General features: G+C 36.4%; 1 protein-coding gene across 2 annotated transcripts; it reads right to left on the reverse strand.

Moving 5' to 3' along the window:
* Window positions 1-3,923: 3,923 nt before the first annotated feature.
* LOC113737099 (probable aldo-keto reductase 2) lies at window positions 3,924-8,736 on the reverse strand. 2 transcript variants are annotated; one of them, XM_027264349.2, is made up of 5 exons: window positions 8,303-8,695; window positions 7,560-7,763; window positions 6,935-7,107; window positions 6,727-6,829; window positions 3,924-4,471 (listed from the first exon to the last, which is right to left on the reverse strand). In XM_027264349.2, exons 1-5 carry the CDS (start codon window positions 8,516-8,518, stop codon window positions 4,127-4,129), a joined length of 1,041 nt encoding a protein of 346 aa, XP_027120150.1. In that variant the 5' UTR covers window positions 8,519-8,695; the 3' UTR covers window positions 3,924-4,126. The 2 variants fall into 2 exon arrangements, with proteins under 2 accessions (XP_027120150.1, XP_071940833.1); XM_072084732.1 differs by lacking the exon at window positions 3,924-4,471 and adding an exon at window positions 5,454-6,151 and having other exon boundaries at window positions 8,303-8,736.
* Between the last annotated feature and the right edge of the window lie 2,727 nt (window positions 8,737-11,463).

Genomic DNA, 11,463 nt, shown 5'->3' on the forward strand with positions numbered 1-11,463 from the left:
ATAGGACCAATGTCCACTTTCGTAAATGAGATCTTGTATTATCAAGTATATATATATATATAAAGAGAATACCGTTTGGAAAAAAAAAAGTGTATCAGCTTGATCATATCTGCCTCAGGCTTTGGAGGGCCATAGCCAAAAGACATTCCCATGCAGCCTAAGCCTTGCACTGATACCTTTAGGCATTGTGATCCCAGCTTGATTCTCCTCACTCCTCTTGCCATTTTTGAAGCTTTGTTAGTAATTTCTTCCAAAACCGTGCTGGCTTCTCTCCTCTTCGAGTTGAGTATTGAAAGTAGGGAGAGTTAACATGAGAGAATTGGATGGTATGATGGCGTAGTTGGTGAGCTCATCACTTTCTGCCCATCCTGGAAGATGGCATATTACTAGCGGAGTAATTACAGATAATATATATAAATATGCAAGTGGTTAGGATGTGCACTATAATATATCAGCGGAAAGTATCTTCCGCACAGACCACAACGAATCCTTCACTGGAGGGAAATACAAAGGGTTAATTTCAGAAACCTCAAAAACCTTTGAGGTTGATCCTAATGTCACCACCTATCATGTTTAAAGTTTTAAAAATACATTTACATCACCTATTAATGTGATATGACTAGATGTTCCAATCAGAAGTGTTGAAATGACAATATGTTACTCTCAATATTTTCCTACTTTTTTTAAGTAGCAAAGGTTGGGAAAAGGAAAAAAAAATCCTACAAGCTAAAAACACCTAACAACAAATAACAAGAATGCCATTCAAAATATTTTTCTCCCTCTTTGTTACAAAAATTTTTGCTTTTAATACTCATCTTTGTTATAATCGATCTCCTAAAATTTTCTCTCCAAATTCCCTTTTTGCAGTAAAATTTTTGTATATATTTGCTATAAAATCTTTGCTCTTAATTTCCTCATTGTTCCAACCAATCTCTTGAAGTTTTTACCTTTTTATAATGTTGAAGTAGTTTCAGAAGTTATCCTTGTCTTACAAATTCTTACATTTTTAATTTAATATTCCATCTTGTTTTTTTTTTCATATTTCAAAATTCATAAATAAAATTGTACAAGGGTAAAAGTGAAAAATAATATATAATATCTCCTTCGATGCATTATTTATTATAGCTTTTACACATTAGGGGTGATAGTTACATAAATTGTCGTTCAAGGGGAGTTACGTGAGATTTCTAAAACTTCAAGAGTACAAGGTGATATTAGGATAAAAACTCAAGAGCACTAGAAATCTCTTCCTCGCACAGGGTTGCCGCATCTCTGAAATGCAATGACCATGAAACAACTCCATTTGAATTAGCCATTTTTGGGGGGTATTTTTGAAAAATTTTACTGTAGCAGTGTATATGAAAAATTTTTACTATAATTCTTTTTTGAAATATTTGATATATTGTATGGATAGGATGTTTTTTGAATTATTGTGTATTACTGTAGTATTGTATTTGAAAAACTTGTTTTTGAAAAAATGACCAATCCAAACGGAGTTTTCATTTTTTTGTCATGTGTCAGAACATTGTGAAAAAAATTTTTTACTGGGAAAAAATAATTTCATACCTTCACCAATTTTTTAAAATTTCTGCAGTCACCGTATCCAAATAAGTTTTTTTGTAGAACTTAACCGTTGATCGGTTAGCAAGCAACAACTAGTAACAACATTTAGGTTTTAAAATTGAAATTTGTTTTATCCTAGCCGTTGATTGATCATCGATCAACGGTTAGTAACATGGATTAGGTTCTATTTTGAAGGCACAAATTTTATTTTACAACTGTAATTTCTTTATCCTAGCCATTGATTGATCATTGATCAACTGCTAGTAATGAGGTTTATATTCTGTTTTAAAACATAATTTTTATTTTAAATTTAAATTTGTTAGATTAGTTCACAACTTTTTTTTTTCGAATTTTGTTCGCTTTTACGTGTAATTTGTAAGGTCACTTGCTAATGGGGACTTCATATCAACTCCATATCTATAAACACAAATAGGATCATGTTATAGATATGGATTAATGAATTATATTTATTTTCGATATTTATGGATATTAATGTCCAATTATAACTGTCTAATATAAATAAAAGAAAAGTGTTATAATATTTCAAATCGGGACATTTAAATGTATAAAATTAATGTAATAAAAGTTATATAAATGTCAATGTATAAAAATTTACATACAGATTGTCCACTATGTAGACAAATGGTCAAACATGTAGGCTGATTTTCTGAGAGATATGAAAAGACATTACACGCTCGAATAAATTATTCTTTGATAATCTTATTTTACACAATGATATTATTATATTTTTTAGTTAAAAAATATTATAGTGTCTAGGAAACAGTGGTACAATTGTAGATGTAATTATAGAAATTATAAAGTTATTTTTACTAAATAAATTCTATATGTTTTTACGATAATTTGTGATACTCAAGTATTTTTAAAAGAAAATATCAATATATTTAAAAATAAAAAAGAATTAGTAATAAGGACAAACATGGAAAAAGGAAAGTCAAAATGTTTTTATATAAGTACTATTTTTAATTTTTTGTAATAAGAAATTATTGCCACAATGTAATAAGAATTAGAACCATAATCCAATACTGTTTCACTCTTGGAAAGGAAGCTTCAATCATTGGAAAGGAAGCTTCAATCATAATTTTACTCATCAATACAATCGTCCGAGCTGGTTCGTTAATTATTTGTTTTTCACACCTTAGAGTAATTAAACTTTGAGTCGCCGCGTCCAAACCGGATGCGGTGAAAAAAACTTTTTTCTCGGTCTCCACACGACATAATAATAAAAAAAAGTCCACACATGACAAACAAATGAAAGAGAAAATAATATTTCAAGGTCGCTGCATTTCAGACATGTGGCGACCAAAGACAATATTGGTAGAAATTTGCCCTAAGTTGGGTCCTAAAAGAAATAGCTGCATAAAACATTTCTCAACACATTGCTAACAAATTTTTGCAAAATGATAATCATGGTTATTGGATAATCGATGATAATAGTTAACCAAAGACAATAGATTTATTAAAGTTCATGTATCATTGTTCGACAATCGAACATTATTCTGCAAGCATGAACTACATGGAATGAACTTCCAAGAAAAGCCAAAAACATTGGACTTAGGTTTTTTGGTAGGAATCGGAATCAGGTGCCATAGGGCTGTCAACGGTCCGGGTCTAGACCCGGACTGGATCCGTCAAATTATTGCGGGTATGAGTAGGGATTTAATTCTGTTATCCAGATCCGGATCCGGATCCGTTTTGTCAAACAAAAAACAGGTCGGATACGAAATATAGTATTTCGACCCGTATTAGACCCAGATCCGGATATAAATGGATTAATAATTTAAAAAATATATATTTATCAATATAATTTGATTAGCGTAATGTATTTGAATAAAGTCAATTTGAATTTTTTCTTATTTGAATTTTTTTTGTATTAGTTAGAAATTAGTTTACAAATATATTTTTTCTCATTTTTATTAGAAATTATAAAGTTTGATGGATTTCTTTCAGGTAGACTCAGATCCGGATCCAGAACATATAGTAGAAGACCTGTCGGATAAAGGGGTCGGGTCCGAAACCGGTATAGTATGCTGGGTCCAGGTCCGGAATAATGAATTCCGGCCCGGACCCGGCCCGTTGACAGGCCTAAGGTGCCAGTAGCCAATGCACCTTCCTATGTAGCTTTCCAAGATGACAAGGGCGGAGTATTAGCAAACCTCCAAGTCCTTGCCAATTGATCAGCTGAGTATCTCTCACCCTTTGATGCATCAGCAGAAGCAATGGATTCAAGCTCAGCCATTTCTTCTGGTGTGAAATATTTTATATAAGTATTATTTTTCATTTTTTGTAATAAGAAATTATTGCCATAATGTAATAAGAATTAGAACGATAACCCAATACTGTTTCACTCCTGGAAAGGAAGCTTCAATCGTAATTTTACTTGTCAATACAATCGTCCGAGCTGGTTCGGGTTCTAAGTTTAATTGCCAACCATAATAATAAAGTACAAACAGATAACAGAGCTGCTTCACGTAAACCATGTAACAGACCTTCAAAGAAAACAAAGAGTACAGAGGAATCAGCTACCAAGAGCCAGTACACCTTTCTATGTAGCTTTCCAAGATGACAGAGGCGGAGTATTTGCAAATCTCCAAGTATGTGCCATCATAGCAGGTGGGTATCTGTCACCCTTTGCTGCATTAGCTGAAGCAATTGATTCAAGCTCAGCCATTTCTTCCGGTGTCAACTTCACCGATAAGGCCTTGATGTTGCTCTCCAGGTTCTCAATCTTAGTAGTGCCAGGAATGGGACAGACGTCATCCCCTTGATGATGAACCCATGCTAAGGCCAATTGGGATGTGGAGCAACCCTTTCTTGTGGCCAATTCACCAACGCGCTCGAGCAGCTTCATGTTGTGCTCAAGATTCTCCCCTTGAAACTTAGGGACAGTCTGCAAAGGTAGCATATTGTTTGTTGTCAGCATTCAAATTGTGTCTATGTAGTTCTGCTTCCTAAAAATCTAGATATCAATCAGTGCAAATACAAAGAAAAGGCGAGGAGAGAGTCCAAGAAGTTTGTACTTAATTTGGTGATGGGAACAACATGGTGCAATAAAAATATCTCTGTCAGTGGCGTTTTTGCCTATGAAGCGGGGCGAGATAGCATAATGCATGTTAATGTAGGCAAGACAGAACAGTCAATCAGGAATGAGATACAGGGCATCACTGCAAAACACAAAGGAAATCTGGAAATGGAGAAGAAGCATGGTTCGCCATCGCGGATCGCGGCCGCGTCGCGGTCTCGGTTGTTTCACATCCATCGCGACATATCGGTTAAATATCGGGTGCTACACACATTATAATATATAAAAATTTTCAAAAAATCTGAAAAAATTACTAAAAATAGAAAATACCATTAAAAACACAATTATCAAATTAAATTTACTAAATACCTACTATATATTACCTAAAATTATCAAATTTGCCTTTTTCTAATTAATTTACCTAAAATCATTTTAACCAACATAATTGAGATACATGAAAATATATAAATTATATTTATGATCATTAAAATGTATCCAAATAATCACTATATATTTTCTAACTAAAATTTAGATAAGAGACTACTAATACAAATTAATCATATACTTAATAATATATAAAAATTGTCAAAATGCATTACATAAATTTACAAATATTTAAATATCACATCTGAATACTAAATTAAAAAAATTTAAATTGATAAGTTATTTTGAAAGAAGATGCAGACTTGAACTTGGGCCAAACTTGAAATTTAAGTGCTTCTAATTTTTCCTTCTATTTTTTTCCCTGTCCTGAGTCTGGTACAAAAGTCCAGCTTCTCCACCAAATATGTGACAGCTGCCGCACTGTGGAATTAGAGAGTGAAACCTGGCAAAGTGGGAGCCTGGTGTCTTTGGGATTATTAAATGGTTGCCGCTCTCTCAAAGCTCTGTAATTAGGCTCCTTTTATACGCTGAAACATCTCCGTGTAAACTTACTGTCAAAGAATTGAGATGCTCTCGATTCCTCCGAGTGAGATTGGGAATCAAACTATCAAAGTGGCAATCTGACTTCACTAGTGTTGTTCCTCTCAGATTTAGCCGTCCCTTTCTTCGTTTCTTTTTCTCAATTTCCCTTTCACCCTTTTCAATTTCCTCTCAGATTTAGCCGTCCCTTAGCTTGGTAATTTCCCTTTCACAGCCAGATTGAAACCTCTTCGCCCAGTACAAATGATGAAGAAATTGAAGCTTCAGCTCCAGATTAGCCAGCCGTCACCTTCATTCTTTCTTTCTTCATTCTTTCTTTCGCTTTCCCTTTCCCTCTGTTGTCTCCTTCCCTCTGCCGTCACCCTCTGTTTTTCTCCTCTCCTTCCTTCACAGGAAGGACGATGAAGAAAGAACTCGCTTCTCCAAATAACCATGGTCGCCAAAAGAACTCGCTTCTCCAAATAAATTGTGACCCTCGTTCTTTCTTTTCCCTTTTTCTTTCTCTCTGTTTTCTCCTTCCCTCTCTGCTAATCTGAAGATATTCCCTCTCGGCAAAAGGCACCCAGAAATTGACGGTATGTTTCTCCCCTTATCTTCCCTTTCCCCTAAAACTTGTCCTTGTGGCTGAAAAGAAAACAAGAAAGCATGGGAAATTGGACAATATCCGAGTCGAATCCGAGGATTTGGCCGATATCTTTCTACACGGTTCTAACTCGGACAATATCGACGGATTCGGAGCGATTCACATCGAATATGGTATAATCGATATTTCAGGTATCGGTATCGGAACGGTGGGGACTGTTCCGGTTATGGCCGAGTCGTCTCGGACTCGGCCGAGTTGGCCAACCGAAGGGAAGTAGAATGTTTCCGGGAGCCTAACGCAACCTAACAAGATAACCGGAAGGATATTCTCAAGTACCAACCAGAATCTAATTCTGGAGTCATCCAGTTTTAACAACACCTGTCTCTGTATAAGTTCTGAAACAGATACTTCAGAGCAAGTTCAACTTACACAGTTATTTCAGAAGCAAACACCAAAGCCAAAAGTAATCAAGAGAAGTGAAGTGCATTGTCTAGAACACAACGAAGCCACAAATTCAGCGAGTTACAAATTCTAGGAATCAATATATTATATATGAACCAGAGGGATGAACAAGCAACAGACTCAGATTATCAGTTGTAACCACATAACAACATACCCTGCGGTAGTCGTTGCTGGACAAATTCTCCATAAGCTTCGCACCACCTCCGAAGAATCCTTTGCCCAGAGGACTGAATGGTACAATTCCTATGCCAAGTTCCCTGCATAATTCATAAACATCATGAAGAAGTGAGATGAGAGGGTTAAAAGAAGTTTCCCAACAGAGAAGAAAGTTCCCTGGAGCATGTCTTGTCAATGACTTTCACCTGCATGTGGGAATAACTTCTTCCTCAGCATCTCTTGTCCACAAGGACCACTCTAGTTGCACAGCTGATATGGGGTGAACGGCATGAGCCCTCCTGATTGTTTCTGGTGAGGCCTCAGACAGACCTATGTATCTTACTTTACCCTCTTCAACCAGTTTCTTCAGAGCTCCAATCTACAAGTTGCATAATGTAGAAAGATTTTAAGAAGAAAAGTCTGTCTGACATACATATCTACATATATCAGTTGCAGTCACAGATAGAAAAATACACACAAACAAAAAGCTTGGAAGGGTCCATCTACCTACCAATCCACTACAGAAAGGCCAATTAAGCTACAACACGCACGAGTGCGAAAAGGGGTTTCAGCTGAGTTACAGGAAGACTCATTCCTCAATACAAACACTGATATCAAGAATTTAACATATTCTAAACTAGAATGAGCTGGTGTTTACTTGCACAAAAAACAAATGATGGAATTAGACTAGGGACAGACAGGGAATTTATAGAGTACTTCAGTGATGATTTGCATTCTGCTATTCAGAAACATATTGCTCTTGTGAGTCAAAAGCTGGACCCAATAATTCCAGAGGAGATTAATGAACATTGAAGAGATGGAAAAACGAACCGTGATTTCAATAGGAACCCTTGTATCAATCCGGTGAACATAGTAAAGATCAATATAATCAACTCCCAAACGCTTCAAGCTACTCTCACAGGCCTCTCTCACATACTCTGGATCACCACAAACTTCCGTTCCTCCACCTTCCAGTGGTTTCACACCAAATTTAGTAGCAAGTTGGACTTTCTCCCTTGGCAACCCCTTCAACCCCTACATCCACGAAAAACTCAAGGTCAAATTCTTTTTTTTAAAAAAAAAAAAATCTAACTAAAAGAATTCCAAAAAATACAAAATTCCCGCTACTACCTAAGGTGAGTTGGTAAAGGTATTAAGCTGAAAAAATTGGGGGAACAAGATAAGAATATCAATAAACAAAAACCTATCAACAAAACAAAAACGGAGAGAGGGAAAATTACTTTTGTGGGGAAGCAGTAAAAATGGCATTATTCACAACCATTAACTAGGCAGCCAAGTTTTAAAAAACAATACAAAAATCTTGAGAGACAAAACCCATCCCTTAAAAATTGCACAAAACAAAGGGGAAATTGCAGTTGTACCGAAATAAGTATATGTGTCATCTACACACAGCATAAATAAAGTTCTACACATTTTACAGTATTTAGCATCCAAAAATTTCAACAAAACATTGTTGATCTTCAACTCCAACTTCCAATATATTTCTTCTTCTTTCCATACAAACCCCTTGAACTACAAAAAACAAAAAAAAAATGGAGAAGTGGGAATTGTACCTTTCCAACGAGAATTTCATTAGTATATGGACCATAGATGATAGAGGTGTCAAAATGAGTGATGCCTTTATTGAAAGCATGGTGGATGAGCTTGATCATATCTGCCTCAGGCTTTGGAGGACCATCTCCATGAGTCATTCCCATGCAACCTAGGCCTTGGACTGACACGTCCAGCCCCTGTGACCCCAGCTTGATTCTCCTCACTTCTGACGCCATTTTCGAATAGAACTTTCCCAAAGGTTGCTGATTTCTTCCAGAATCAGGTTTTGAGTGAAGGAGAGGAGACTGTCGAGAGAGTTATATAGAGAGTGGAATGGGATATAAGTGTGTTTCTTTTGCCCCAGAAGCAATATGATGATGTATTCGGTGAGCTTATCATCTCCCGGCATCCCGGCGGTCGGCGGCTATTTCATTTCAGCGGCTATTCAGCGCAGTCCACGTTACCGACTACACAAGAATTATTTGATTTTAAAGTAGCAATGACTATAAAAATACATGAAGAAACACGATCAGTAAACGAACAATTTCAAACTATACATTTGTTAAATGACCACTCATTACAAAAATACATTAATAATGGTTACAGATATATTCACATAGGTTTGGTACAAGTAGCCGTAAAACCTTTAGTTCATATGGGGGTTGATGCTCCGATCTTTATGGCATTAAGAGATGAAATAGAAATAGAAATAAATAATTGAAATTAGGCTTGTTGAAAGAAAATGGAGAGAGAGAATTAAGGACTTACTTGTAATTAAAGTTCTTGGATTAAAATGAGCGTAGGAAGTGGAAACCAATATGAATGAAAGCTTTTGACTTTATTGGAAAGTAGGAGAAGTAGGAGATGGTTTACAATAAAAAAGGCTCAGATCACATAGATTGATCGATGCCTGTCCTTTAAAATCCTACATCTATTTATACATGAATTGAAATGTGCATTTCATTTTTATTTCATTTGACTCTTATCTTCTTATCTTCGTAATCTTGAAATCTTCATTGGATTGGATATAGCAATCCGTAGCCTTTTGAAATGTTGGCAACCACCTTTTTTTAACATATAGTCAAAAGAGCCTTGGGCCTCTTGGAGTTTCGTCGTCCCTTGCATGCGTATCTCACGTGACTAAATTTTTTACTGACCAAGCACTTAATTAGTCAGAGCCGATTGGTTGTTGCAGTTTTGACCATATGGTTTTTCCTCTTGTTTTAAAAGTCTTCCACGTTGACAGGCAGCACCGCTTCTACAAGCGTCTTGGATTCAGGCTCTTGTAGCCGATGCCTTGCAAAGAAAACTAAAAGCTTTCCTTTCTAACAACCACACCCAGATTATCTGGTAACAGTCCTTCCGTACGTATCTTTTCCCCACCAATTTTCCAATGTCAAACTTTCTCCCTCTTTTTCTGGTTGTACGACACAGCCCATGCTATGGGGGTTTCCTTCCATTACCCCTACATGGTGAAATTTTCCTCGTTTGTTTATTGTTTTCTCAACATTCATCCTTGGACGGGTTATATAGGTAATTTAATCCGGATGTAATTATAAAGCTTAGAGCTGGTTTACAGGACAAGCTATTTCCCTACTTGTGTGCCTGCTATCGGAATTGATTGCTGATGGCTGGTTTAGTTGAAGGGAACGTTCCTATGTCAAAGGTAGCTGTTGCTAATTCAGGCTTTCTTTCACTATATGTTAATTATTGAAGCGGTCTTTTGTTCATTTTTTCTTTGTGCTTCCTCTGGCTTTGTTGTTGCTCTCGCTTTCATTATTCTTCAGCATTCCTTCTCCTTCTGCTATTGCTCTTTCGCTCATTTTTATTTAATGGTGAGTGTAGTTTTCTAATTATCTTAAAACCAGCGGATAATGGCTCTTAAAACCAGTCATGGAACCTTGAAGTTAATAATGGCAGCTTTACATCTGGATGGTTGGAATTTACAAAAAACAACCTGATCCATACAATTGACAAGATACTTCTTTGACACAATGGAGACTTGAAGTTTGATCCAATGTTATTCGCAGAGCTCAAAATGAACACAAAATTCCTTTAGACAGTTCCACTTTCTGATATACTAAAGCTACATGTTCCAGGAAGTAATGGTATGTTATGCTCTAATCCTTGTCTACCAAATTCAAAAAGATTAGCTGCATAGTCATATCTCACAAATTTTATTATTTATCATTTATACCAGATAAAAAGGCTAAATACATCTTAGGGTTAATTCCACTTTGTCCCCTCAAACTTTGGACGATAACCCACTTAAGTCCCTAAACTTCAAAGTGGGACACTTAAATCCCTAAACTTTTAATTTGCTTCCAGTTAAGGAAAATTGTTGACAGAATCCTGAATGCCGTTGGTGGTCAAAGAGCGTGGCAAACACCAGATTTTGACCGAGGGCAACAATGAAAATTCACAAAAATCACATATATAGATTAAAAAAGGTGGTGAAATATGGAGGGAAGGTTTCCCTCCATGCAACCCACTTCAGATGGATAATGTAGACCCGATCCAAATCATAAAAGGGCACTTCAGGTCGGTATGCTGAGAGACCCAAGTTGTCATTTTGCTATCCACAAGGCAGGAAGAAGAAAAGGAGAACCCAACGCATGGTTCAACAAACAAAGAGAAATGGTGAGGCAATTTTGTGATTGTGGAAAGCAAACATTGATGATGACATCATGGACTGCCATGAACCCAGGAAGAAGGTTTTGTCGATGTGCCAAGTACAGAGTAAGGGAAATTAGGGTTTTGTGTTTATACTTGTTTTTTATTTTTGGTTTGTACGAATTGTAGCCACCTAATCTTGTCTGCAAACATAATGTTCTTGTCAAACTAGGAACAAGGAGGCTGCATATACTGGGATTGGGTTGATCCTGAGATGTGTCAAAGGTCAAAAGAAATAATACCTGGACTGCTAAGGTCGATGAACAAGATGGAAGCTGAGTTGGACAGGTTGAAAAAAAATTCAAGGTGCCAACAATCGAAAGTGAGGAAGCTAAGGATGTACTTGATTATCCACTGGGTTGTCATTGTCATGTGGTTGTTTTTGTTCAAATCTGGGGGAGAACGTCCAAAATGAGTTTTCCAGAAGAAGCAACCGCTTATGCCGGACTGCCTGTTTTGTTTGCTCAAATATGGGACCACCTTTGTCTGTCATTGCTAAGTAGTGGAC

This window comes from Coffea arabica, chromosome 3e, assembly GCF_036785885.1.
Source record: "Coffea arabica cultivar ET-39 chromosome 3e, Coffea Arabica ET-39 HiFi, whole genome shotgun sequence".
NCBI classification, from domain to species: Eukaryota; Viridiplantae; Streptophyta; class Magnoliopsida; order Gentianales; family Rubiaceae; genus Coffea; species Coffea arabica.